General features: G+C 59.0%; 2 protein-coding genes across 3 annotated transcripts; one reads left to right on the top strand and one right to left on the bottom strand.

Moving 5' to 3' along the window:
- The first annotated feature begins 890 nt into the window (after positions 1-890).
- Positions 891-8,629, top strand: CYS1 (cystin 1). Its single transcript, XM_070428671.1, has 3 exons — positions 891-1,338; positions 6,226-6,278; positions 7,380-8,629. Exons 1-3 carry the CDS (start codon positions 988-990, stop codon positions 7,483-7,485), a joined length of 510 nt encoding a protein of 169 aa, XP_070284772.1. The 5' UTR covers positions 891-987; the 3' UTR covers positions 7,486-8,629.
- Positions 8,630-12,698: 4,069 nt separating this feature from the next.
- KLF11 (KLF transcription factor 11) lies at positions 12,699-19,357 on the bottom strand. Of its 2 annotated transcripts, XM_070428668.1 has the most exons (4): positions 19,212-19,357; positions 17,513-17,782; positions 14,924-15,875; positions 12,699-13,239 (listed from the first exon to the last, which is right to left on the bottom strand). In XM_070428668.1, the coding sequence occupies exons 1-4, from the start codon at positions 19,251-19,253 to the stop codon at positions 12,959-12,961; spliced, it is 1,545 nt and encodes a 514-aa protein (XP_070284769.1). In that variant the 5' UTR covers positions 19,254-19,357; the 3' UTR covers positions 12,699-12,958. The 2 variants fall into 2 exon arrangements, with proteins under 2 accessions (XP_070284769.1, XP_070284770.1); XM_070428669.1 differs by lacking the exons at positions 17,513-17,782; positions 19,212-19,357 and adding an exon at positions 16,340-16,453.
- Between the last annotated feature and the right edge of the window lie 8,627 nt (positions 19,358-27,984).

The following is a 27,984-nucleotide window of genomic DNA, read 5'->3' as shown; positions in this document are numbered from 1 at the left end:
AGCCCGACCCTGTCACATCACCCGGCTGCGCCTCAGCCCCGGGGGCGGTCCTGCTCTTACTTTGCGGTTGGTTCACTTAAAAAGCAATAGGGTTTTTCTTTCTTTCTTTTACTCTCCCAGACCAAGAGCTAGGACGAATTATGATCAGTAGCTTCTCGGGTGTCCTTTGCTTTTCTTCTGGGGGGAGAGGATACCTGTTCTGTCTCCCTCCTTTACATTTTTCCTTTCCCAACCGAGATTACTTCTTTTTTTTTTTAATCCTCACCCAAGGATATTTTTCCATTGATTTTTAGAGAGAGTGGGAGGGGGAGAGGCAGAGAGAGAAACATCCATGTGAGAGACACATGGATTGGCTGCCTCCTGCAGAGCCTGACCAGGAGGCAGGGGAGGAGCCTGCAACCGAGGTCTGAGCCCCTGACCGCACTGGAACCCGGGACCCTTCAGTCCGCAGGCCGACGCTCTGTCCACTGAGCCACACGGGCCAGGGCCGGGGTTACTTCTTGATGAGGTTTTGAGCCGGAGGGAGAGGAACAGAGCCTGAGGGTGGGGACCGGGTGCAGGGCTGCAGGTGCGCCCTGCGCTTCCTCATCTCGCTCGGAGGTGCCTGAACCGCCCGCCCTTTGGGGACTCCGGGGCTGGGAGCGGGGAAGGCATCCACCGCCTCTGAGCCCCAGGAGGGCGAGGCTGCGGGGTCACCTCTACACCTTCTCCCAGGCGACGACGGGACTGGCAAAGAGGGGACCCGGGCCGGGGGCGGGGGCGGGGGGTGCAGAGCGGGGAAGGCGGCGGTCACCCCGCCCCAGTGCCCCCACCCGGTTACCCCGCCCCCAATCTCGTGGCCCCGCCCACTGCTACCCAACTCGGATCGACCTGGCCCCCGGCACCCCCAAAACCAGCGCCCCCCTCCCCGTTCTCCCCGGCCGCGCCCCCTCCCGCGTCCCCGCCCCGGCCGCTCCCACGGCGACCGGTCTGCGCAGCGGGCGCACCATGGGCAGCGGCAGCAGCCGAAGCGGCCGGGCCCTGCGGCGGCTCCGCGGCCCCGACAGCCGGCCAGAGGGGCCTGGTGGGGCAGCCCTGGAGGGCGGGACGGGGCCGCCGGCCTTGGCGATGGCGGGGGCCCGGGTGGAGATCCCCGAGGCGGCGGGGGTGGCGGCGGCGGCGGCGGCGGCGGCGGGCGCGACGGGCCCTGACCCCGGCCCCGCAGCGCCCTCCGACGGCCGGGACGAAACCCTGCGCCTGCTGGACCAGCTGCTGGCCGAGTCGGCGGCCTGGGCCCCGGGGGAGCCGGCCCCGCGGCGCCCGGCGCGCCCCCCACCCGCCGCCGGTGCAGGGAGCCGGGTGAGTGTCGTGCGCCCCGAGTCCTCCCACCGCCCCGGGTCCTCCCCGCCGCGCTCCCCAGGCCGCCGGCCCTCAGGCCTGCACGATCACCCGCTCCTGATCTCCTCCCCGTCACCTCCTCTGGGTGCTGGTTAGTCGCTCCGTGTTGGGGTGACAGTGCTGGGAGCAGCCCTAACGGGGCGGGGGCGGCCCTCCCTCGGCAGAAATGCGTCTCTCGGGCTTTCTTGTGGCCAAAACTCGCCTTTCTTTGCCCTGGGAACCCGGTCCGCCGCTCAGCACAGCACCGGGCCTTCCAGCCGTGCGAGCGGACGGGGCGCCCCCCCCCCCCCGATTTGGCAGCCCCGGAGTGCGGGCGGAGGGGGTGCTAAGCGGTGGGGCCCGTAGCCCAACAGTGGCTCCCAGATGCCCGCGTGTCGGACGCACCCCCCTTCCCGGGCGGCTGAGCGGAGCGGACAAGGTCTTTACCAGCAGCTCCCGGCGGGCCTCTCCTCCAACCCCACCCGCGGGCGGGGGAGGAGCGTCCTCCCGGGGGGCCCTGGGCAGCGGGGTCCCCGAAGCCGCCGGAGGGTGGGGCAAGGGCCGGCCCAGCCCGGACAGCCGGAGAGCGGCCTCCCGTCCGCCCGCTCCACGGAGCCGCTGCAGCTCAGCAGCTGGACTGCCCGGCAGGGTCCCCCAAGGCTGCACCAGCGCTTATGTAACACGGACATCACGGACACGGAGCCGTGGTGGGGACGCTGGGGGATTCCGAGCTCGCATGGAAGCAATGCCGTGTCCGCGTTTCCCGCGCTCTGGGAACTTAGGTGTGAAAACAAAATGCCGCCCCTCCCACCCCCCACCCCCCACCAAGTTGCTGGGTACCAGCCGCTCCCGGCAGGGCCGCCTCACTCATCCTTCCAGTCCCTTCTCAGGTGCTGTTTGGGCTCCTGCTGTGTGCGGGCGGGCGCAGCCCTAGGTGCTGGAGAGGAACAGATGGCAGTTGTCTGTCCTAAAGAAGCCGGGGGTCTAATGGGGGTGGGGGGCGGAGGGCGATCTGCAGGCAGAAAGCGGAGGGCAGTGCGGTCTGGGATCTGTATAAAGTCTGCAGGGGCCCCGAGGCTGGCTCAGGGGTTGAGCGTCGACCTCTGAGCCAGGAGGTCACGGTTGGATTCCTGGTCAGGGCACAGGCCGGGGTTTCAGGCTCCATCCCCAGTGTGGGGCGTGCAGGAGGCAGCCGGTCAGTTACTCTCTCTCATCATGGATGTTTCTCTCTCTCTCTCTCTCCCTCTCCCTTCCTCTCTGAAATCAATAAAAATAAAAAATAAATTTAAAAAGGGGCCCGCAGGAGAAGCAGCTGAGCCCTGGAGGAGTCAGGCCGACTTCCAGGACAGGCTCGACCTGAGGCTGGGAGGGCCTGTGGCATGAGCCAGGCAAACAGGTAGAGGGAGCACTGGGGCAAAGAGAACCCCATGTGCAAGGCCATGGCGGCCTGGTGGCGGGGGACACAATGGATGGGGTGTTGGCTGCTGTCCGTGGTCGGAGGAAGCTGGCCTGTCGGGGCTGGAGCAGAGCCTCACGGGCCTTGCCAGATGCCAGGCCTGGGGGGTGGCCACCTCGTGCTGGGCATGGGAAGGTGGAGAATGAAGTGGACAGGACGTCGCTGGGCGTGCACTACCCGGAAAGATGCTGCCAAAAACATGGCTCAGGAGCCCGAGTTCCCACGGGGCTGGGACGGGTTAACAGGTGTATCCACATGTCAAAACCTACCCAATTGTATCCTTCAAACTCCTGCCGCTTGTTCTGTGTGATCACATATCTCACTGACAGGTGTGTGCGTATACAGGGTGGGGCAAAAGGAGGTTTTTAGCTCTGAGTACAAGCAACAGTTTTTTCCTTGTATTATTACTTATTAGTTATTGTATTATTTTCCACATGAGCAACTGTAAACCTATTTTTGCCCCACCCTGTATATACATATAAAAGTGTCAAGAGCTAAGGGGAGAACTCTTTAGATAGAAGAAGAAGGATAGAATACATTTTGGTAAGATATGTAGTGGATTTGCTAAAAACTAACTGTTGATATTTCACTATTCTAACAATACACACTCTGCTTGTAAGAAGACCCAGAGGAGACCATCTCAGTCAACCCCTCCTCCTGTTGGGTGAGGTTTTACACAGCCTCTGTGGGGTTTATTATTTTTTAAAATATATTTTTATTGATTTCAGAGAAGGGAGAGAGAGATAGAAACATCAGTGATGAGAGAGAACCATGGTTCGGCTGCCTCCTGCACGCCCCCCACTAGGGATCAACCCCACAACCCAGGCCTGTACTCTTGACTGGCATCGAACCCGGGACCCTTCAGTCCATAGGCCAACGCTCTATCCGCTGAGCCAAACCATGTAGGGCAGGGTTTCAAGTGACAACATGCCCCCCCGGCCCTGTGGCCAGACACAGCGCCCTCCCTGAGCTCAGCCAGGTTCCCACGCCCGGCCGGCTCTGCCCTCCTTGGGTCCAGCTGTCTGACCTCCAGGTGGCAGCCCGCCAGCTGTCTGGTGGCGGACACTTGTGTCTGTCCGGGGCCTGGAGCAGCCACCAGGGGCCGCTGTGTCTCTGCTTACCATCCACACTCCCCTTGCATCTTATGCAAGCTGTACTTGTGGGAGGGCGTCTAACATCGCCTATCGGAGAAGGTCAAGTCAACGTCAAGGCAGGGGAATCACTGAGGAAAGAGTGTGCCTACCTTTTGGACGCAGCCTTAGGGTGTCCAGTTCACAGGTGTGATGGTGTGCGCGCCGTCCCTGCCCCGCGAGGCGGCCAGCCGGGCTGCCGGTGCAGATGTCTGATTCCAACCTTGTGCTCGTCCGCCCCATTGTGCTCCTGACGGGAGAAACTGTATCTGTAACAACCCTTACAGAACCTGGTGGCGAAAGGAAAAGCCATCCCAGGCCACGGCAAAGCTGGGCCCAGCAGAAACTGACCAGCGGGAACTGAGGGTGACTTCAGAGAAACGGCTGGAGGACAGTTGGGTGGAAGTGTTGTTTTTCTCCCTGTGGCCCCTGAGAATATGTCAGGCCCAGGAACTGGAAGCCCGTCTCCCATGGAGTCCTGTGCATCCATGTTCACAGGGGCGTTAGTCACAACCGCCAGAGGGCGGAAGCAACCCCATGGAGGCTGGGTAAACAAGATGCATAAAGAACATACGGTACCGTCACAATGAGAGGTCACCTCGCACCTGTCAGAATGGCTGTCACCCATAAGCCAACCAGTGCTGGCGAGGAGGCGGAGGAGAGGGGACCCTGAGCACTGCTGGTGGGAATGCAGCCAGCATGGAAAACAGTACGAATTTCCCCCCAAAATTAAAAACCGATCTGCCTTATGACCCAGCGATTCCACTTCTGGATAAATAGCCAAAGAAACCTAAAATACTAATTCAAAAGAATACATGCCCCCCTATGTTCACTGCAGCATTATTTACAACGGCTAGGGTATAGAAGCAGCCCAAGTGTCCATCACTAGACAAGTGGCTAAAAATGCTGTGGTACATCTACACAATGGAATACTACTCGGCCCTAAAAAAGAATGAATTCTTTTTAAAATTTATTGATTTTTTACAGAGAAAAAGGGAGAGGGATAGAGAGTTAGAAACATCGATGAGAGAGAAACATCCATCAGCTGCCCCCTGCACACTCCCTACTGGGGATGTACCCAGCAACCAAGGTACATGCCCTTGACCGGAATCAAACCTGGGACCCTTGAGTCTGCAGGCCGACACTCTATCCACTGAGCCAAACCGGTCAGGGCAAAGAATGAGTTCTTAACTGTTTTCAACAGCATGGATGGACACAGGGTATTATGCTAAGTGAAACAAGCCAGTCAGAGAAAGACAGATCCCACATGATTTCATTTATATGTGGAACCTAAGGAGCCATATAAACAAACAAAACGGAAACAGACTCCTAGATACACAGAACAAAGTGATGGCTGCTGGGTGAGGGGAGGGCTGGGGGCTGGGTGAGGAAGGTGAAGGGATTGAGAAGCGCAGACTGGCAGCTACAAAACAGTCGTAGGAATGAAAAGAACAACATAGGGACTACGGTCAGTAACAGTAACGGCTGTGTATGGGTGCCAGGCGGGTGCTAGAAATATCAGGGGGGACACTTTGTAAAAGATGATTATCTAACCACTAGGCTGTACACCTGAAACTAACACAAAATAATATTGACTGTAAACTGGAAAAATAAGAATAAATTTTCTTAAGAAAAGTGGTACAGTCGTCCGTCAGTGTCCACGGGGGTTGGTTTCAGGGCCCCCCCAGACACTACAACCTTCAGGTGTTCTAGACCCTTCTTTAAAATGGTGCCGTGTCTGTGTATAACCTGCGCACAACTTCCCAAATACTTTAGACCGACTTCTGCGCATGGGCCACAAAGTTTCAATCGCACTGTACGTGCGCGCCCGCACGTGGTATTTTGTGGAAGAGCCACACTCAAGGGGCCAAAGAGCTGCGTGTGGCTCTCAAGCCGAAGTTTGCCGACCACTGCTTTAGACCATCGCTGGGTTACGTATAACACCTAATGTCATGCAGACGCTGTGTAAACAGTCGTCATACTGTGTTGCTTGGGGAATGAAGACGAGAGAAAACCCTGACTGTGCTCATTGCAAACACAACCACCGCAGCCTCACTACACCGTGCACGTCAGCAACGTGAGCTGCTTTTTCTATGTTCGACCCGGTTGGTTGGATCTGGATGCAGAACCCGCGGATACGGAGGGCCGACCGTACACACACACAGGGGGATGTTGTTCAGCCCTGGGCTGAACGTGGTGGCCATCAGTGTCACAGAAAGCCGGGGCGGTGGGAGGCTCGCCACCGGTCACCCTCTGATGCCTCTTCCTTCTGTCCTTCTCAAGGTGTCCCCGGAGCACAGAGCGGAAGACCCCCCGGAGAGCAGCGGCGCATCTGAGTAAGTCTGGGAATCACCTGCTGCTGGACTTGGCTCTTCCGTGGGCTCCACCTGCCCCACAGCCTCAGGGCCCCATTCCCCTCCCCCCTGCAGCTCTCTCTTAGAATGCAAAGCTCTGCTGGGGTGGGGGGAGCACGCAGAGGGGGCAGGCCCCAGCCCTGGGACAGCGCAGAACCTCCCAGTCCCAGCAGCTGTGATCCTCCTGAAAAAGGCCCTGACCCAGTCACTCAGGCGTCCCGGACCCGCCCCTCCCGCTCACCTGTCACTCAGGATGAGACACTGACCTTGGCCTTTGGAGTTTACGCCCAGAGGGGGACAGATGGGCCCCTCTAGTCCCAGGAAAACACACTTAACCCCAGGAAGGGGTCCGATGAGGACCCAGAACTGATGCCCTGGGACTCCTGCTCCCCGCTGGCTTGTTCAAGAGACCCTGGCGCCCTTAGGGTCTGTGAGGTGCCCCCGCCCCCATTCCGAATGCCTTGCCCTGGCCACCTTCCGAGAGCCCCCGAGGGGACAGCAGAAAGTGTCAGGGGCTTTGCTGGGACCTTTCTACCCAGCACTTCTAGGTGCCACGCTCCACGCTACACACACGGCATTCAGCATCTCGGCTCACCCTCAGGTCGGCTTGTGGGGGGGCCCCCCTGTCCCCCGCAGCAGCTCCTGTGGGACCCCCAGAGATGGGGGGTCAGAGAGCATCAGGCCAATGGCTGTGGCGCCTCCCCCAACACTTGCCAAGGGCAAGACTGTGTCACATGCTGTCCGTGCATTTTACCTCATTTCTGCCTCAGAAGGAACCTGTGAAGGCAGCTCCATTTTAGAGAAAAAGAAAGGTCCCTGAGCTAGTAAGTGGTGGAGCCAGGACCGGAACTGGGCCCTTCGCTCGGGCCTCGCCCTGAGCACAGCCCTGGCTCGCTGCAGGCAGGGGCAGAGGCCTGCTCGCGGAGAGGGGGAGTCTGGGAAGGTGTCCCCAGGGCTGGCTTCCTGGTTTTGGTCACAGGGTGAGCAGAATCCCCTGGCGGGGCCATGGCGGCTCCCCGGGAGAGATAGTGAGTCCCATGGCCACGCCTCGCCTCCTGACACCGCGTCTATTTCCGGCTGCAGAGCCCCGGGCAGCAGCCAGGAGAGGCCGGAGAGGCGGTCGGTCATCTTGTACGACTGCTCGGAGGAGGAGCTGATGGCCAGCATCGAGCAGGAGTACTGCCACTGAGGCCCCGCCGGACCGGCCTCCGGGAGCCTGGGCTGGGGGTGCACCCTGCCCCTCCCGGGCCGAGCTGGAGCTGAGCTGCTGCCCACAGGCAGCTACGCACGGACTTTCAAACCGTTTCCCACCCACATCAGAGGGGCCAGAGCTCGCCAGCCACCGGCCTGCGTGCTGCTGCCAGGAGGTGGTCATCGGGGCGGCCGGCCGGAGGGAGTCGCCTGAGTTCTGCCGGTGAATGTCCTGGAGATGAAATGCAGATTCTGACTCGGAGGGGCCGTGGGGGCCTCCGAGCCCGCACTTCTAACGGGCTCCCAGGTGAGACCACCTGCGGGCTCCTAGCCTCCCCTGAGGAGCAGGACTGATGGAGCCTGTGCAGGAGGCTGCCTCCCAAAGGGATCCTGCCCGCTGGGCCTCAGTTTCCCTCTCTGGAAGGGAGTCCTGGAGGCTCTGCCCACTCTGACAACTGGGGTTGCAGGGTTCCAGGCTCCCTGGCCTGCCTGGTTCCCACCCACCCCGCCCCCTGGGCACGGAACCGCCCGCCTGGAGAGGCCTGCGGGGCCACCTGCCCTCACCTGGCCGGTGTCTGCGGGGCCTGGTCCCGGCCTCCCCGGCGGAGGGAGTAGACATCAGCAGCGAGGCCGGAGGAGACTGACAGAGACAAGGCTGCCCGCCCAGGACGCCCCTCTATCACAGGCTGGTCCAGGACTGCAGCCTGACGGGCAGGCGGGGAGGCGGGACTTCCGGCGTGGCCCAGGTGTGGCTGCTCCCGGAAGCCGGAAGCGGAAGCGCAGGGAGAGGCGTGGTCCGGAAGCCCCGAGACCTGCCCCCCGGAGCGCAGGTGAGGGCAGCCCGCACAGGGCACGTGGCGGCCGGACCCGGAAGAGGTCCCCGCTGGTCTCGCGTTTACCACCAACAGCTCGGCCTGCCTGGCGTCGCCCGACGGACCACAGCCCGTGCCGCTGGGCAAGCGGGAGTTTCCGTGAACTCGGCCTCTGTGATCAGATGCAGGTGCAGAGCTCGGAGGTCTCCTCTCCGAGGCGGGCCGGAGCCCGGGAGCCCGAGGGTTGCTCAGAACCCCCGCAACCAGCGCTGCCCTCCGCACGCACAAACCCTCTCTTTTGACAAGACGATTAAAGCCGTTACTATTTTAGTGATACAGATGCTTCTTTTAATATTATGTTTTAAGTCCTCACCCACAGGTGTTTGATTTTAGGAAGAGGGAGGAGGAGCATCGGGGTGAGAGAGAAGCGTCAGTCCGCCGCCTCCCACACGCACCCATCCTGGGACCCAGGGGGACGGGCCCAGTGGGAATCGAGCCCAGAGCCTTGTGGTGCCCAGGACAGTGCCCCAGCCAAGCGAGCCACCGGCCAGGGCACAATGCTTCTTCTAAAAGAAGCTAACATTCCATTTCTCACAGCCAGAGCCCCAGACCCAGCCAAGGCCGCCCCCTGGGTGCACCCCCTGTGCCAGGCACGTGACACCTGTTGTCTCCACAGCCCTCATTTTACGAATAAGGAAACTTAAAGTTTGATTCGGATGGATGGATGGATGGATGGATGGATGGAGAGACACACGGACGGGAGGTGCGGGTAGGTGTGCTATGATCCCTGTCATGGGGGGCCTTGTCTTTTAGCAGGTGGATTAGACTTGGAATAAAGTTCGTTACTAGTGGTCAGACCTGTAGTGTTGGAGTCCAGAGAAGGGGGCTCTGGGGCGGCTCCCCAGAGCTGGGTGGGAGCCGAGGGGGAGCCCCAGCCCCCAGCTCCACGGCTGTGTCATCTCCTCGGGCAAGGGGACCTCCTCCCCTGGCCCTCGGCTGGTGGCGTCTTCTCTCTTCATCATCTCTGGGGAGAGGGCCCGCTCAGGGCCACCTGGGGACTCTCGGCTTCTTAGGGAGAGGCCTTGGGGAGCGAGCCCCCCGACAGAGGACTGAGTGTGTCTCTCCCAGGATGGGGCCCAGCTGTTAAGAACATTTCTCAAGCTCCTCATTTTAAAAGTCGCTCCCAGAGAGGCAGGTTGAAAGCAAAGGCACCGTGGATGTTGCAGCTGGGAAATAGGACCTTGGAGACAGAGGGAAGACAGCAGGAAAGTCACAAAGCTGGGTAACCAACTTGTCGCTGCCTCCCAGAGGCAAAGGGCTGGAGTTGGAGGCCTCTAGGTGGATGGTTAAGTGCAAAGCCCATTAGGATCTCGCCTCCCCAGCACGCCTGCACACACATGCACACACATGACCAGGACCCGCGTGGCCCACGAGTCACACCTGCATGTCTTTGTCACCATCACATCCCAGGATGGGTGGCTTTGGAAGGCACCGAGCCAAGAGGATTGACTGAATGTCAAGTGAGAGCGGAGGCCAGGGTGACTCTAGCTGCACCTGAAGAACTTGAAGGGTAGTCTTGCTGTTTTGTTTTAGTATATTTTTATTGATTTCAGAAAGGAAGGGAGAGGGAGAGAGATAGACACATCAATGATGAGAGAGAACTACTGATCAGCTGCCTCCTGCACCCCCACACCGGGGATCGAGCCCACAACCTGAGCATGTGCCCTGACCAGGAATTGAACCCTGACCTCCTGGTTCATATGTGGATGCTCAGCCACTGAGCCATGTCAGCCGGGCTTGCTGTTCTTTTTATTTTTATTTATTTATTTTTTATTGATTTCAGAGAGGAAGGAAGAGGGAGAGATTGAAGCATTAATGATGAGAATCATTGGTCAGCTGCCTCCTGCACACCCCCCACTGGGGATCAAGCCCACAACTGAGGCATGTGCCCTTGACCGGAAACAAACCCGGGACCCATCAGTCCCCAGGCCAACGCTCTATCCACTGAGCCACACCAGCCAGGGCTTGCCGTTCTTTTCAAAGACAAGGGAGTCACCTGTGAGAAAATCTAGCGTTGGGGAGATGTCACTAGAGGAGCTTGGTCATTTTGGACAAATATGAGGACTGAGACCGGAACCCACACATCCCTGGCAACATCCACAGCTGCTCCTTGAAAGGGATGTGGATGCAAATCCCAGCCCAAGTGGGTGCAAGAGAGAACGTACCCCAGGAGCAGGAGTGAAGACTGGCGCCGTGCACCTCTAAAGCCTGGGCTGAGGGTGGGGGGTGAGGTTCCCTCCCTCCCCCCTCTTGGCACAGGAAGAGCTCGAGGAGGAGGGGCACGGGGCCACCCTGCACCCACCGTCCTGCCAGACCCAGACCCAGCACCACATCGGCCCACACAGCAGCTGCCTCTTCACACCGTTCTTTCAGAAAGAACCCTCCACGGAACCTGGGGGGCCCGGGAGCAGAACGGAACCCAGGGAACAGAGAGAAGGCGTAGGCTGGGCCTATATACACTGGATTTGGTAAATTATTTTCTGAAGTCACTGGGGCAGTTAAATGACATGGGACACAAGTCCAGTTTGCAAATCAAAGAAGTTTTATGCGATTCAAAGAAAAAAGTTACATCACACATATTCATTTAAATAAGACGTCAAAGTCTGGTGGTACAGAAACATAATTCCAAGACATTTCAAATTTTATTACTGAAACCACGTAAAAGGCTCAAAGTCAACAAAGATCAAGCAAAAGTGCTCAGGAAGTAAAGTGCACTGGGGGGCGGGCCGCACGGGGGAAGGAGGGGGGAGGCTCCGCCTGGGCGCCCAGAGCCCCTGCCGCAGGGCTCCACGTGGAACCAACCAAGGGCGGCTCTCAGGACAGAATTCTTCATGCAAAACTGTTTCCCAACTTGCCATCTTCCAGGGACAGACAGAAGGCAAAGGAAGTCTGTTTCCAGGAGGCATGTCTGCATCCGATCAGGAATGGAAGCGCAAATCAAAACCATGGGCAGCCGTCTCCTTAGAAACGCTGCTCAGAGCATGACATTCCCATGACGCGCGAGCAAGCACTCCACCTTGTGGGATCCGCCACCACATTGGCAGGACTAACATTGTTTTGCATGAGGGGAAATACCCAAACTTAATGCCGCCTTGGACATGCACACAGCAGTGTTCATGCTGATTTAAAGGTATGAGTGGGAGAGAAAGGACCGGCGCTGTGTGCATCTAATTGGTGTTCTCTTGCACGAACCTCATTATATTTATGCAACATCTCACCTTACCATCCTTCTAATAAAGGTAAGTGCCAGGCCCCAAGAGGCAAAGACAAACTCTGAACACCAGGCACAATGGACACCATCCCTCCGTTCCTTCGCACGTTCTGCCGCCTGGATTCTCGGTGCCGCCAGGGGCAGGCGCTGTGGAGCGAGGGCCTGTGCTCACAGCTTCAATGTCGGTGCCTGTGGTCTACTTCCTGTCGGACGGCAAAACAGCCCCAATGCAAGGAGTTTTCTGTGTGATCAGTTTCCTTCAAGTTCCCACGAGTGAAAGGGCAGCTGGAAAAGCATAACTTGCATTTCCTCCAGTTCTCAATGGATCAAGGAGCCGGACCACTGGGCTGGGCCGCCTGCACGCACCTTCGTCTGCGTGTGCAGAGTACAGACCTGTACTTGGGTGGGAAGTTCCTCCCACCAATGAGACCACTCCCTGCTGCTCTAAGAAGTTGCTCTGCCCACAAAATACTACGGATGAGGCCACAGTAAAAGTCCCTGACAACTGGGCAGCTGGGTTACGTGCTTACGGCATCTTTTTTCTTCTTTTTTTCCCTCGGTGTTTGAGGTACAAACAGGGAATTGTGAATGCTGTGCTCTCCACAGAGCACAGACGGAGCCTACCGAGGCTCCCTGACCACAGGGTGTCTGTCTGTCTGTCTGTGGAGTGTGTTAAAGTCATCCTCTGGGTACATCCTGCACAAGTCACACCGCAGACACAGGCGACTAGTTCTATGCAACGAAAATTTTGATCCTTGGGCCACAGCTGCGAAGGAATAGCTTCCTGGAGCGTCCCTGGAGAGTGTCATGAGCAAGCTGCCTGCCACGCTTTCAGAGGAAAGTGTGGCATTTCCCTAAGAGACCCTGTCAACCAGTTTGATTCTAAAAAATTCTTAGCTCTAAAAGGCCTGATTACAAACTTGCGATTTTTTTTTTCTGGCTGAATAATGTTTCAAGGTTACTGAAAGAAGGGTTCTTATAAAAACGTGAACCATTGAAAAGACTGCAAAATCATCTATCTAGAAACTGGTGATCAGAGTATCAACAATATAAATCTTTTCATAAAAAACAGTATAAAGTCATACCCTGTCTGGTTTCTACAAAACATGAATAGAAAGGCTGTAAAAATCCAGATTTTGTAAAATTTATTGCCGAAATGTTTGAATGCTGGTGATTTAGATCGTCAAATTTTCTTCATTTTCCTTAAAAAACTTCTGAAACTACAAAAGACACTGAACAGGGTCTCAACCAAAAAGAGAACAGGTAACATACGCTCATCAGAACCAGCCTTTGCTGTCCCCCAGCCCCCACGACAGTGGTTTTGGGAGAGATCCATCAGTCCGTCCTTCCCTGAAAAGCCTTTGTAAAGTTCCCTCGGGCAACTCCCTTCAGGCCGAGGCCGGCCTGCTCACCAGTGGGCTCCTGGGTTTCTCTGCCGAGGCGATTCGGTTCAGTTTGCCAACCTCTGCCTGCCAGCCAGGTGGCTTCTTGGTGGTCACGTGACGCCGGGCGTGCTTGGTCAGGTGGTCGCTGCGCATGAAGCGCCGGTCACACACGGGGCACGCGAACTTCTTCTCCCCGGTGTGTGTCCGGCGGTGGCGGGACAGTTCATCCGAGCGTGCGAACCTCTTATCGCAGCCGTCCCAGCTGCAGCTGAACGGCTTCTCCCCTGGCAGCGAGAAAACACATATTACAGAAAACTAAGCGCTCAGCACCTATCACATCTGTGTTGTTTTTACTTTTTTTAAAAATATATTTTTATTGATTTCAGAGAAGAAGGGAAAGGGAGAGAGAGAAAGAAACATCAATGATGAGAATCACAGATCGGCTGCCTTCTGCATGCCCCCTACTGGGGATCAATCCTGCAACCTGGGCATGTGTCCTTCAGTCCACAGGCCGACGCTCTGTCCACTGAGCCAAACCAGCTAGGGCTGACCCATGTTGTTTTTAAATTTTGTTCCTCAAAATCTAGGACAGTTATACTGGTATCGGGTCACTCAGAAGTCAAGAAATCCTCCAAGCTGCATTCTTCCCGCCACACCTGAGCTGTAATGTGGCAGGGCCCAAGGATGTCCAATCTTTCAAAAGCTACGTTTAAATAAAAATAACTCTTCAACTGTTAGCTTGTGATAAAGAAAAGGCTTTTTTCCTTAGTGAGTATTCTTTTTTTAAAACATTGATTTTTAGAGCCAGAACGGTGGTTGTATCTCTCAATCGATTTGTCGTTCCACTCACTGATGCATTCATTGGTTGACTGCATGTGCCCTGACCGGGGATCAAACCGTGACCTCCTGGTTCATAGGTCGACGTTTAACCACTGAGCCACTCCAGACCGGCGACACCAAGAGTTTATATTTAGTCAGACAGTCAAGTACATAAGAAACTAAAACACGAAGAAAAAGTGTGGTGGGACATACAGTACGCCGCTCGGGTCAGGAAGGAATGAGATCAGGAAACACTTGTAAGAACGGCTTTGGGAAGGCCCTTCCCGGGTTTTCAGAGAAGAGAGCTGGGCAGAGGGTGGCGGGTGAAGGGCAGGATGTGGAGCTGGGGAGGGAAGGTCAGGGCGGAGAGGCAGGTGCTTGGCGGGCCAGGCTCGGAGACTGCACCTGAGCAATCAGCCGCCCGCCTGCAGAGTGGAAGCCTAGAGCTCCCTTTGCAACGCCCGCCAACTCAAGGCTGCTCCATGCTCCAGCGGGAGCTGCCCCCTCAGAGGTGCAGTGTGCCAGGGAGGGCCCTCTCCCTCAGCGACCCCGGCAGAAACCCGCCCGGGGCCCTCACACCTGTTACAGCCCGGCAGCACCAGCCCCTAGCTACATACATGTGAACTTAACGAAAGCGTCAAGTTCAGTTTCTTAGTCACGGTCCACATTTCAAGGGCGTGTGGCTAGCGGCTCTCCTAATGGGCAGAGAAACTTTCCATCCTTGCAGAAAATTCTACTGAATGCAGCTAAGACATAAAGAGACCGCTAAGTCATTATACTTTCTGTGTGACTTCTGAATGAAAAACTACATATTCCCGAAAGAAAACATGTATACTCCTTCACATTTCAAATATTCCAGAAGTTCACGCTTTCCCACACACTGGAGAGACCTTGCCCCGCAGTAACCCTAAGTCACACTGGTGTTTACTGAATGGGGGTGCAGTTTCCAACACGCAGAGAAAATGGCATGCCCACGGCCACGTGAAGAGAAAGGGGCCACGTAAGCATCACCCTAAACGCGATCAAAGGGTCGCCGCCACAGGACGCCCACATTCTGTGCATGGGGTGAGCCGATGCCGTGTTCTAGGAACCCAGACAGGTTCCCTGACATGGATCCGCGCCCCCCATGCCCACCTGCCTCGCACTTACCTGTGTGGGTGCGGAGGTGAGCCTTGAGGTGGGAACTTTTGAAGTAGGTTTTCCGGCAGCCTGGAAAGTTGCAAACATAGTTCCTCCTTCGGGAAAAGTCTGCCTGAGGGGCCCCGTTGTGACTGGTGGCGATGAACACGGGGGCCGGGGCCAGAGGCAACAACCTGGTATTCCCCGCAGCCATGACACCTGCCGGGGAGCAGGAGGCGGGCTGGGGGAGCGCCCCCTGGGGCAGCACCAGCATCACAGCTCCCGGAGGCACAGGTGGACCCATGAGCACCGGCTGGGGCCCTGGAGCAGCGTGGGGCAGAATGGGTGCGACAGTCCCGGCGGAGACGGGGGGAGGTGCCTTCAAAAATGCCGGTAACACGCCACTCTGTCCAGTCACAGGGACCATCTGGCAAAGGACGGGGGGGCTGGGGACGGGGACAGAAATGAGAGGCGCCGTGTTCCCGGGCAGGTCATTTTCACAGTTCTTTGGTGAGCAGGGTTGGACCGCAACCGGCCAGCCTGCCTGCTGGCCTTGGTCGGGGGGGACCAGGTCGCCAGACTTCTTGGAGCAAGGCGGACGGGGGCCTGAGTTCACGGTGAGGGGAGTGTCTCTGGGGTGTGCGTCCCGCAAAGCTTCTGCGTGTCCCCGAAGCGGTGCTGCTCCTCCCCTGTGGTCTGGAGGCTGGGAGGCAGGACTGTGGCCGGGAGCAGGACTCCCCAGGGCGTGGTGGGTGACACCGGCCACCACAGCCCTGCAGGGGGCGCCAGGGGCCGGCTGCAGCCACTCTGGCTTCAAACCTGGCAGGATCCTCTCCTCCCTCCGGCTGAGGGCGCTGACTGCCCCCACAGAGGCTGGGGGGACGGCCACGGCCACGCGTGCTTTGGAATCAGGTGCTTGGGAAGGAACGAGTGTTCTCGCCAATGGCTCCATGAGGTCAGGACTCTGAGGAGGAGTCATGCACTTGAGGGAGAAGAAAAGACAAGACTGTGTGGAAAAGGCTGCTTTGGTTACATTTTAAAAGGCGTTTACTTTGACCGGGATGCTCCCGACGCCTTTAAAAAACTGGTCTAAGCCTCTACTTTCTGGTCTCCCCCGCTTTCCTGACCTCCCAAACCTATCCCTCTGCTCGGTGTAATCAGTGCTGCTCCTGGGCCCGCACAGTGACGGGAACGAGCGATGGGAGCATTAGGGCTGTGATGGGAAAACAAACTGACACTCAAGGGAGAGCTTTCCACAGTAACTATGGATCCTCAGAAAGGTTTCTGAAACCCCAGTGGTTCTCATTTGATACACACTCAGCCAGTGCCTGCGAGATGAGGCCAGGCAAACCCGTCAGAGCGATGATGCCCAGAGGCCACGCTCTAACCCAGTGGTTCTCAACCTTCCTAACGCCGCGACCCTTTAATAGTTCCTCGTGCACTAACCGGTTTGGCTCGGTGGATAGAGTGTCGGCCTGGGGACTGAAGGGTCCCAGGTTCGATTCCGGTCAAGGGCATGTACCTTGGTTGCGGTCATGTCCCCAGTAGGGAGTGTGCAGGAGGCAGCTGATCGATGCTTCTCTCTCATCGATGTTTCTAATTCTCTATCCCTCTCCCTTCCTCTCTGTAAAAAATCAGTAAGATATATATATATATAAAAATACAGTTCCTTGTGTTGTGGTGACCCTCAATTTCATTGTTACAAATTGAACATAATTAAAGCATAGTGATAATCACAAAAACAATATGTAATTATATATGTGTTTTCTGATGGTCTTAGGCGACCCTTGTGAAAGGGTCGTTCGACCCCCCGACCCACAGGTTGAGAACCGCTGCTCTAACCCGTGGCCTGCCTAAACCGAGCCTCTCTGTACCGCCCCACCAATTCCCGCTTGTCAGCCTTCCCGGGAAGAGCCCCACGCCAAGAGCTCTGAGGGGCTCCGGCAGCCAGGCCAGACTCTGCAGTCCTCGCTACGCACGCACAGCCCTTCTCATCCCTCTCCACGCGGTTCCCGCAGTCTCTCTCCAGCGCCAGCTTCCAGCCAGCCCAGGGCCATTACGTGACCACTTTCACTTCCGTTAGCGACAGACAGCCCTCACCTCTCCGAGCTGAGGCGTGTTTCTCCCAGCAAAGTCAGAGCCGCACAAGTTAAGGAAACAGAACACAGTGCCTGATGGCAGCCAACTCGCCCAAGTCAGAAGCTGGCTGCCACCGGGAGGCAGAGGCCAGCATTTCCACCGCTAACTTAGGGTGTCTGGTGCCAAAGCACGGGCTCTCCCCAGCCGCCACCCACTTACCCTGACCCTGGGGGAACTGGGTCATCTGGGGGAACCTGGTCCCCACCCTGCAATTGCCCAGGGAAATGAGTACATTTTGCTTTCTCAAATCAACCTGTAGGTTTTGTGCTATGCACATTTTAGCCCTGTGGCTGCAAGCTGTGGTCGATCCATGGAAAAACATGTTTCCAACAGACAAAACACAGCTTCGTCTCAGGCCCTCCACAGGGGAGGCCGTGCCCTTGCTTGCCAGCCTCCCAGGGACCCTGCCCACGCGTCCCTCAGCACATGTATTCCAGGCGCGCTGGCCACTGCACCACCTCTCCTCCCCCCGCCTCTTACCAGCGTCGACAAGGAATGGAGGTCCTTGGGCAGCTCGGGTGTGGCCTCGTCCACCAGCGGAGGGGCGGCGACATCCCCAGAGTCAGACACAGGCGTGAGGGGTCTCATCTTCCACAGGTCGCCAGCCCGGGGCCTCTGACCCCAGGAGCTCATGCACACAAGAGCCTCGACAGCTTCGATGTCATTCAGCTCCAAGAGGCTGCACGCAGACCGCTCGCTGTCATGCCGCTTCCTCTCCAGGATGGACTCGCAGATGTCCATGATGTCGACCTAAAGGCGGGCAACACGACGGCTTCTCAGCCCCGGGAAACACAGAGACAGGCGTGCGGACACGTGCACAGGAGCCGGCACTCACACGTCACACCCGCACGGCACTCCGCACACGCACTACAGTGCACACATGCACCGTACTCCGCACATGCACGGCACTCCGCACACGCACGACAGTGCACACACGCACCGCACTCTGCACTCCACCCCCCACACACACGGCACCACACACACACACGGCACCCCACACACGCACCGCACTCCACACACCCACGGCACTCCACACACAGCATCTGCTCTAGGGAGAGATGTCAACAGGACGCTCAGACAATTCTGCTTTCATGCCAACGTTCTGATGGCTGGGCGTGGCTGGCAAGCCCTTTCCACAGAAAACCTGATTCTTAGAAAGGTTCTTGATAGAAAGTTCATGCTCTTTGGTCACTGATTCATTAGACGTTCATTCCAGAGGCGGGAGGAGGGGCACCGACTCCATCCAGCTCTCTGGTGGGCTGAGACCAGGGCCGGCTCTTCTGAGCTGGCAAAGCCATGGGGAGCGCTCCCTGCGGGTGCGTTTTGGGCAACGTTCAGAGCCTTGCCCTCCCTTGTCGAGCAGAACTTGGGGGGCCCATGAGTGTAAAGCCTGTTCCAGGTCTGGGGGACATAAGTCACACCTTCATGCCTCAAGGCTAGTGGGGGGGGGGTGAGAGGAAGCATCTGTAAGGTCCCCCGCAAACAGGAGGCTGTCTTCCCAGGGTCGCACCAGCTCTTTTCAGCTGCAAGTAACTTCCAGGCATCAAACCCTCCGGTCCCGCTCAGGTTCCCCCCTCCGGTCCCGCTCAGATCCCCGCAGGCACACCGCAAGGAGGCAGCTCTCCCGGGGCCTCGGACAATCTGGAGTCACAGACGTGACTCCGTGCGAGGAGGAAGCAGAAGGCGCAGAGCCCCCAGTCTCTCCGACCCTCGCGGTGCACGCGTGGCGACGACCCGGTGCCAGGACCAGCCAGCGACCTCCCGCAGCCCTCGGGGCGCGACGGCAGGAGCCCCAGCTGCGGCGAAAGGCGACCCGCACGTCCCACGCCCCAGGCACCGCCCGCCCGCAGCGCGGGTTCCCACAGCCCCGCCCCGCCCCGCCCCGCCGCCCGCGTGCCGCGTTCCCGCCAGCCGCTCCCGCCCAATGGTCGCCACCTCCCGGCTGGTGACGTCACTGCTGGAAACAGCCCCGCGCCCCCAGCCCGGGCGGCGTCGCTGCGGGGGGCGCGAGACAAAGCTGCGGAGGGTGCCGCCGGGCACACGCCCCGGCCCAGCCCCACGCGGCCGCCGCCCCGCCCGGCGCTGCAATGCGTCCGGGCTCCCCAAGGTGCGGCCAGAGCGAGGCCCCGCGCGCCCCGCCCTCCCTCGCGTCCTGGCCCCGCAACCCGCGGCCACTCACCGCGCGCGCCTCGCCGGGACCCAGGGAGGTCGGCGTGTGCATGGTGCCGGCAGCCCCGAGGCGACACAGCGACCGCGGGGCGGGTGCTCGGAGCGCGGCGGCGGCGGCACGTGCGTGGCAGAGGCAGCCTCCGCGACCCGCGCTCCAGGGGCCGGCACGCGCCTCCGCCCGCCCGCGCCGCTCTGCCCGGCGCGGCCCCGGCGATGCGGGAGGGGCGGGGCGCCCGCCGAGGGCGCGGCCGCGGGGGCGGGGCGGGAGGCAAACCAAAATACACCGGGGCGGGGCCGGGCGCTCGCCAGCCAATCGGCGCGGGCCCGTGCTCCGCCGGCCAATGGGCGCGGCGGGCAGCCGCGTGATCAAAGCCTGGCCGCGGCGTGATGCGAGGGGCGGGGCGCGGCACGTGCTGCGGTCGGCGCCAGGGGGCGGGGCCTGCGGGCCTGGAAAGTAGGGGAAAGGTCCCGGCGGCGGCGAGGGCGGCGCGGCGGCGCGGCTGTGGCCCGGGAAGCCCCCGGTCCTGGACCGGGTGACTCGGGAGGGGACCTCGTTTAAAGGGGCCGCCGCCCGCCGCCCCGCGAATTGAATCAGTGCCCCTGGAGGCCTCGGCCCGGCACTGCTGGCTTGTTTTCCGTTTTTCTGCATCGGCGATTGGCCCTGAGGGTGCATCACGGACCAGGAAGAGCTTTGGAAGCTGGCTGGCTCCAGCCGACCGCCTGCATCTGCTGCTTCCTGCAGCGGCCGGAGCCCGTTCCCAGGCCAGTGTCTGTGTCTGACACCCCTCACCAGGCAGCTTTGGGCCGCAGTTTCCACTCTTAAGATATTTTCTTGCTGATTTCCGAGAGGAAGGAAGAGGGAGAGAGAGACGGAGACATCAGTGATGAGAGAGAATCATGAATCAGCTGCCTCCTGCACGGCCCCTACTGGGGATGCAGCCCGCAACCCGGGCCTGTGCCCTGACCTGGAGTCGAACTGTGACCTCCTGGCTCATAGGTCCACGCTCAACCACTGGCCGGGCACAGTTTCGACTCTTAAGTGAGGTCAGGAGAAGCCAAGACAGGTAATCAACTGAAAGATGCCTGGTGAAACCCGCCCATTCTTCCCAGACCCAGTGTCAGTAGCACCCGCTCTGGGAGGCGGTCAGGCCTGAGTGAGAGAGAGACCCAGGGCACCTCTGCCCCTCATGCGGAGAAGGAACAGGTGGGGCTCAGGACTCGGCCCCTCGCTTGTCTCTCACGGGCCTGCTCTGGTTGAGGAAGGTGACCGCCATTCCTCGGGTCCTCACAGCACCTTTGATGACCCGTAATGCTGTTTCTTTAGTTAGTTGTTAATTGGCTCCGAAATTAATCCTCCAAGGTTAGGGAGTTTGTTTAATTCACTGCAAACCCCCCGCCCCGCCCCCACGCCTGGCTCACTGCAGGCAACAGTAACTATTGGTTGGATAAGCGAATAAAGGGGAGCCCCTACTGGAGACACCTCTAATGCAGTGTCCTTGCGTCTGAACTCATGTTGTATCCAAACCTGGATTTCTCACCTCCAGCTACCCCAAAATCCAAAGGTCATCTTGGACTCCTCCCACTCCTGCACCTGCGTCTTCTGCCAATCATTCCATGCCCTTCTTCTTCCTAAATATCTCTCCAACTATTAACTTCTCTATGGGCCCACTCCTGCCTTCATCGGGCTACCGTCCCCTCTCACCTGAATTATCGCCATTGCCTCCCAACAGGTCTCCCTCCAGCCTCGCCGCCTACAATCTGCCCCTCGTCTCACTGCCAGACGATCTCCCGGAAGTAGAGAGGGTAGCCAACCCACCTGCAGGCCCTCAGCTGGAATGCAGGCAGCTCCGGGCCTGGGGGCTGGGCCTGCTGCCTGGGCAGGCCTCGGTGACGGCAACGCGGCCCGCATCCTTTCCAGCCAGTTCTCCAAGCAGAATCTTCGCCCGTGGCGTTCCTTCTGCAAGGTCACCCAGCCCTGCTTCCCGCTCTGTGGGCCCCGTGCGACTCCTCGGGACCCTTTCCTCACTCCCCACAGCAGGGCCGCTCCGCAGAGCCAGGGCTTGGGAGTCAGACCGGACCAAACCCCAGGCCTGCAGTGGGGCCACGCCCAGGCTGGCGGGGTCTCACGCCTACAGAGCAGGAGGCGGTAGCGGCCCCCCAGAAGGCTTCCCCTCCAGGAGGCTGCCCCCCCGGAAGCTGGCGCCAGAGCTCTCCCTCCGGTTTCTGTTTCTGCTCCCCGAACAGCGGCAATACCTGGCAACTCGGGCCGCAGGCTGGCTCAGGGCTCTCCAGGTGTAAGGCCCTCTTCTCACGTCCAGCCCATGTTCCGGACAGACAGACACACAGACAGGTCTTCACTCACACTGGTCGGTCGTCCATTCTCCCCCACATCTACCCAGGTACCACTTTTCCATGAAGCCTTTCTGCACGCACACACACCAGGCTGTGTGGTTGCTGCCAAGCCCTGGCTTCTGGGCCTGCCTGTCATCAGGGGGTTATTGACGTGTTTTAAACTAAAGACAGTCACTCAGAGACCTCACTGAGCCCTCGCCAGCACCGGGCGCCACAGACTTGCGGTCAGAGCCAGCACGGGCAGGCAGAGTGGACACAGGTAACGGCTGTATGCAGTAGATGCCACCCTCTCTTGTGTGTCCTTCCAGGGAGAGAGAGAGAGTGTGTGTGTGTGTATGTGTGTGCGCATGCACAAGCATGCTGTGACACAGGGTAGCCGTCTGTGCACCTTCTGAGCCTCGCTCCCTGACCCACATGTAACAGCGTGGCGCCATTACCCATCAGGACACAGAAGTCAGCCTGGTGCTCTGTAACGGTTACATGATGTTTCCTTAGGTGGATGCAGGGATGGGTTTGCCTCTCCCCCTCACCTGGCTGGGGCTTAGGTTGTTTCCAGCTTGCCAGGCCAAAGTGTCGACGCATCATTTGTCCACATGTGAGAGTAACTACAGTGTCACTTCCTATTGGAATTGCTGGGTCACCTGCACTTGTATTTCTTTTCTTAATTTTTTGGTTTTTGGTAGCTTTTAATTGAAGTTCAGGATAGCTACAGGAAAGTGCACACTCGGTGAATTTTCACAGGCAGACCCCTTGCCGCCAGCCCCCAGATGGAGAAACAGAGTATCAGCGGGGTCCGAGCCCCTCCACGACCCCTTCCAGGATAGCCTCATCACGGCTCCTCACGCCGTAGACTCCGCCGGCACGTGCGACACTTGTGCAAAGAGCAGCACATGGCGCCTTCTCTGTTGGGTCTGGCATAGAGTTGCATTTGGTTGGGATTTATTTGTTCTTGTTGCTGAAGAACGCACATAGAACACACAGTGGACCGGCCTGTTCTTCTCTTGATGGCCATCAGGATTGTTTCCAAGCTGGGGCTGTTATGAATAAAGCGCTGTGAGAACTCTGACACGTGGGTATGTGCCTTTTTAAAATTAAACATATTTTTATTGATTTCAGAGAGGAAGGGAGAGGGAGAGAGAGACACATCAATGTGTGCACCTTTTGGGGATCGAGCCTGAAACCCGGGCATGTGCCCTGACCGGGAATTGAACCAGAGACCCTTGAGTCCACAGGCTGACACTCTAACCACTGAGCAACACTGGCCAGGGCGGTAGGTGCATTTTTAACTTAGAAAGATTGTCAAATTGTTCTCCAAACATGCTTTCTTGCCCTGGATCCGCCAGCAAGGCTGCAAAGCCAGTTCCATCTGTTCACTAATGCGGGCCTTCTTGAGCCTTCGGAACTTTGCCCAGCTAAGTGGAAAAAACCCTGAGAATTCATATTGTTTTGTATTTCTTTGACGGAGTTTACTTGAGAATCGCCGTATGTAAAAGCCACCCTGCTTTCCCTCCTGTGAACTGTGGGCGGGACTTAAAGGACAGCACAGGAGCTTGAGCATGTCCAGATGCTGAAGGGAAGGGTCATGGGGACAAATGAGTGATGCCAGAAGGGGGAGCGGCCGCCGGCGGAGAGGTGTGGGAGTGAGTGTTGGGGGGTCGCCCACAGGGAAGCTGGCCTGGGCAGGAGGGCGGACCTGCTTCCTCGGAGAGCGGGAGGGAAGAGAGAGGCCTGAGATCCAGGAAGGTTCTGGGATACAGAGCGGAGAAGGTTCACGGGAGACCCACCTTCTTGGTGATACAGGCGGACAGCCCTCTGCGGGGACGGGGGCCCCGTGAGGGAGGAATAGACTAGAAAGAATGTGTTAAGGCGACTGCCTGGCCACCCTGCGGGAGCTGGCGGAGGCCGGCAGGTGGCTTCCCCGGGAGAGTTGCTGGAGCCGGTGTTAAGGGACAAGTAGGAGGTGGCCCTCCAGAGAATGGAGATGACATTTCGGTGTGGACTCCCCACCGCCCCACCTTCGCATACACATTGGGTGCCAAGAGGATGAGATGAGCCCGGGAAGGGACCATGAGGGCATCGTGGCCGCATCCTAACTTGAACGGCAGCCCTCAAGGGCGGGACCCCCAGAGCTTCCAGCCCATTGAGTCCGCACGGAGCCTGTGCGTTGGCGTTTCCACCACGTACCCAGACGTCACTGACACGGCTGGGCCAGGACCATGGTTTTGTGGAAACAGACCCGGAGAACAGATGCAACCGCCCCAGCCACCCTCGGAGAGGGAGCGAGAGAGCCTGGGACGCACGCCTCCCGACGGCGCCCCACTCGGGGCCTCCACCAGGTTACAAGGCCACCTGGATGGATGCCCCAGGGCCCCTGTCCCCAGATCAGCCCAGGAGAACCCCTTTGGAGGCCAGTGGGCGCTGGACCATGGCACGCACCACCTGCGGGCCCGGGAAGGCGGCCTAAGTGCCCGTGGCCGCCAGCCCTGTTGCCCAGCCAGCTGCCTGCACCGGCCAGCCGCCAGCCCGGCTTCCCCGGTGACCCAGTTCGGCGCTGGAAGCAGCCCAGCCGGGCAGCCAGGCAGCAGTGCCAGCCGGGCAGCAGCTCAAGGCATTGGCAGAGCGGCCAGTGGAGCCGTGTCTTGCATGGGCCACGTGTGGGCCCCGCAGGGGCCTGAGCCAGGATCTGTCGGGACCCTGCTCCTCGCTCCCTGTGGTCCCACGCTGGCCAGCCCTTGACTCAGCACAGAAATGGGTTTTAACCCTCAAAGATGCCAGCCCCCAGCTCAGAGCTGAGCACAGCAGGACCCGAGGAGCCACCAGCTTCGCCCCGAACAATATGAATACGAAGTAAACAAGCCGGTCGTCTTAGCTACGTTAGCGCGAACACTGCGCCAGACTCTGTTGACATTTTCCCATGACCTCGTTTAACTTTCACGTAGACTTTGCATTCATCACCGCCCCAGGTTACAGAGGGGGACGTTGAGGCCGGGGAGGGGTGAGGAGCTGGTCCAGTCAGGCTTGAATTGGCTGTTTGGGTTTTTAGGTCACACGTGTATGCCATGCCGCCCGCCTCACACTGTGGCTTGCTGTTCACCCAGCATGTCTTGCCCAGGCCCCAGGGACAGCCCGGATCTGTGAGTCTCAGACCCTCCGGGAGCCCACCCAACATCCTGAATCCTCAGCGTCCTCCGCTCTGAAATGGGAGGCACCATCCTCCCTCGCCGAGTTGTTCCAAGAGCTACAGGTGGTGTCTGTGCCACGGGGCACCCACAGGCCACCCAACGTCCCCGCCCGGGCAGGGCTCTTTTGGCTGGACTGGGCCCAATCTTCCCTCGTGTCGGCCTGTGTGTGTGGTGTGTTGTGTGGTGTTGTGTGTGTGGTGTGTACGTGGTATGTATGTGGTATGTATGGTGTGTGTGGTGTATGTGTTTTGTGTGTGTGTGTGCTGTGTGGTGTATGTGTGTTTATATTTTATGCTGGGGAAGAGGGAGCAGCAGGGACCTCCCCTACCCCCCCCCCCCCCCCCCCCCCGTGTGGGACTGTATGGCATGGGCAGCCCCGGCTGTGACCTGGGCAGGGGCAGGGGCTGGAGCCCCCCAGGTCACGGGGCAGCACCCCCCACTGGAGTACGGAAGCGCAGTGTTCACGGCCAGGCTGGGCGGTCCCAGGCCCTCAGAGAGCACAGGCCCTCGGGGGACTGCCAGGGGTCGGGGGCCCGCGGGCATCTGCTGGGACCCCAGGCTGGCTCAGGCCCATGGGTTGCCTTAGCTGCACTCTGCCAGGGGCAGGCTGGGCCTGGGCAGGGCTGTGCCACAGCCACGGTGGGACCTCTTCCTCTCCAGGGACACCTCAGCTTTGCAAGGCCTTTCCCGGTTGGATGGGGCCCCCCACCTTCTGGAGGGAGATGTGACCTCCAGTCCCTGACGCAGGCGTTAACCCGGACAAAGTCCTCCCCAGCAGCCCCTAGCGCCGAGCCTGCCTGCACACCCGGGGGTGGGGCTGGCCCAGCGCCCGGGTAAAACTGACGCTCACACGTCGGGGAGCGGGGGCAAGCTCCTGATGTGCTGGAGGGACGGCGAGGCCCGTCTCAGCCCGGAGACCACCCTTCCCGGGCGCCGCAGCCTCAGCCCTGCTATCGCCCGCGGTGCCCTGGCTGCTCTGGCGCCTCATTCTCGCTCTTCTGGCTGCAGGCAGGCGGGGGGGGGGGGGGGGGGGGGGGGGGGGGGGGCGGGGAGGGCGGGGGGAGGGGGGCGTGCTGCAGAGCAGGCTCTGGTCCGGGGCCTCACAGAGACACATGCCCCCACTCCTTCCGCTCAGGACGCTGGAGGCCCCCTCGGATCAGGCCCGGCTGGGCTCAGGGCGTGCACTGGGCCCGGGGACGCCTGGGTTTGCCCAACTGGGAGCAGCAGCTCCGCACACAAGCCCAGGGTCCTGGACTTGCACTTCAGAGGAAGAGGAAGAGGAAGAGGACAGGGCGTGGGGCGCCTCCACAGCCCTTTCCCGCCACAGCTGCCCTGCAGGTAAGGCTGGGCCGCAACGAAACCGAAACTCTCAACTCCCCCCTGAGCGAAAGAATGCCCAGCCATGCGCGCCCCTGCCCGAGTGCGCACCTTGTCTCTGCAGCTGGCCTTCCTCTCTGCAGCTGCCAGGAGCCCAGCAGGCGGGAGGGGCGCAAGGGTGGGGGCTGGGGGCTGGGGGGCTGGGCCCTCAGAGGCTGACTGCGCATCTCACCCCCCCCACCCACGCACTGATGTCCTGTCGTGGCTTGAAGTCAGCGGCCATGGGGATGCTCACTCCACAGCGACAGCAGAGCCTTCGTTTGGGGGTTTGCTTGGAAGGGTCAGGCCCCCCTGGCCTCTCCTCCGCGGGTTCACAGCACAACAGTGAGGGGCCTGGAGGCCGACTCGGGGGTCAGTCTCCGGCTGGGAGGGGTCTGAGGGCAGGTTCCACCACCTGGGCCCCTGGTTCTTCCTGGGCTCAGGTCTGTTCAGCAAAGGAGCACAGCAGCACGCGCACACACACACATACACTAGTGCACACACATGCACATGCCAACACAGCTGCACACACGTGCACACACAGGTGTCCTGCAGTCTTCAGGTGGCCACGCCCTGAGTGCTCGTGGATCTGGGTTCAGAGCAGGGCCTGGGGGCCTCTAGCTTCCCAGGCTCAGGCACAGCCTCTGGGGAGTGGCCCAGGGCTCCTGGGTTGGGGGCCCTCAGATCTGTCACACGCCTCCTTCGGTCCCAGCAGCTGCTGGGAGGCGAGGTGGATCCTCTCAGGGTGACCCCTGCGGACACGGTCTCATCGCTTTGAGCGGAGGCCCAGGCACCAGGGGAGACGCCGAGGACCTAGTGGGACACGCATGGCATCAGCTCCGCATGTGGGGGACACGTTTCCGGGAGCAGGTCCCGGTCATCTTAAAAACTTTAAAACAGCTTCATTGAGGCATAATACATACACCATAGACTGCAGGCATTTAAAGTTACAGTTTAAGCCTGACACATGTATACACCCATGAAACTACCGTCACAATCAAGACAAACATCTCCATCACCCACCCCTCCCGGCCCCCACCCCAATCCCAGGCAATCGCTGTTCGTTTTTGTGGTTTTTTTTTTTTTCTTTTTAATAACAATGACTTTCTTTGTAATGTCAGCATCATGTTAAAACAACAGGAGCCGCTGGCAGCAGCAGGATTGTTGGAACTGTGAATTGGCCCCGTTAATACTTCCCATCGTGACTGGGATTTTGTGGGTGTCCAACATGGCATTTCCCAGGAGTATGGACATAATGCTGCACCCAAGACCACACGCTCCGTTCACTGAAATCTAAGACTCACTCTCTCCCAGGGTTTTTCTGGATTACTTTGTGTTTTCTAGAGTTTTATATGAATGGAGTCATACAGTATATTGTTTTTTTCATGTGGCTTCTTCAACTCAGCACCATTATTTTGTGATTTATCCATGTTTTGCGTGTGTCGATACAGATGCTACAGAATTCATTCAGGAAAGTCACCGAGCAAACAACAAACCCGGGAAGGAGAGGAGACTGACTTCCGGAATAGCCACATTCCATTGTGTACAATGTCCAGTTTCAACAACAAAAAGAAACAGAGATGCAAAGAAACAGAGAAGTATGGCCCATAGACAAAGAAAACAAAACCAGTAGAAACTGTTCCCGACACTGGACTTACTAGACAAGGACTTTAAACCAGTTATTTTCAATCTGTTATGAGGTCAGTTCACAGACATAAAGGGAACCGTGTCTAGAGAACTAGAGCATGAGAATGATGTCTCCCCACACAGTGTCCCTGGGGTGCTGGGGGCTGGCCCAGGCCTCTGTGCCCTCTCACAGCCTCTCAGAGCTGCCCGGGCATGGCTGCCACTACAAGTCAGGGCTAGGGGTTGGGGGGGCGGGGGTCCCTAGAT

Source organism: Myotis yumanensis, unplaced genomic scaffold (genome assembly GCF_028538775.1).
Source record: "Myotis yumanensis isolate MYYU_CA2020_CCGP unplaced genomic scaffold, mMyoYum1.0.hap1 SCAF_11, whole genome shotgun sequence".
Lineage (NCBI taxonomy): Eukaryota > Metazoa > Chordata > Mammalia > Chiroptera > Vespertilionidae > Myotis > Myotis yumanensis.
Note: the sequence above shows the minus strand (reverse complement) of the source record. Positions and strands in the feature narration are given on the sequence as shown.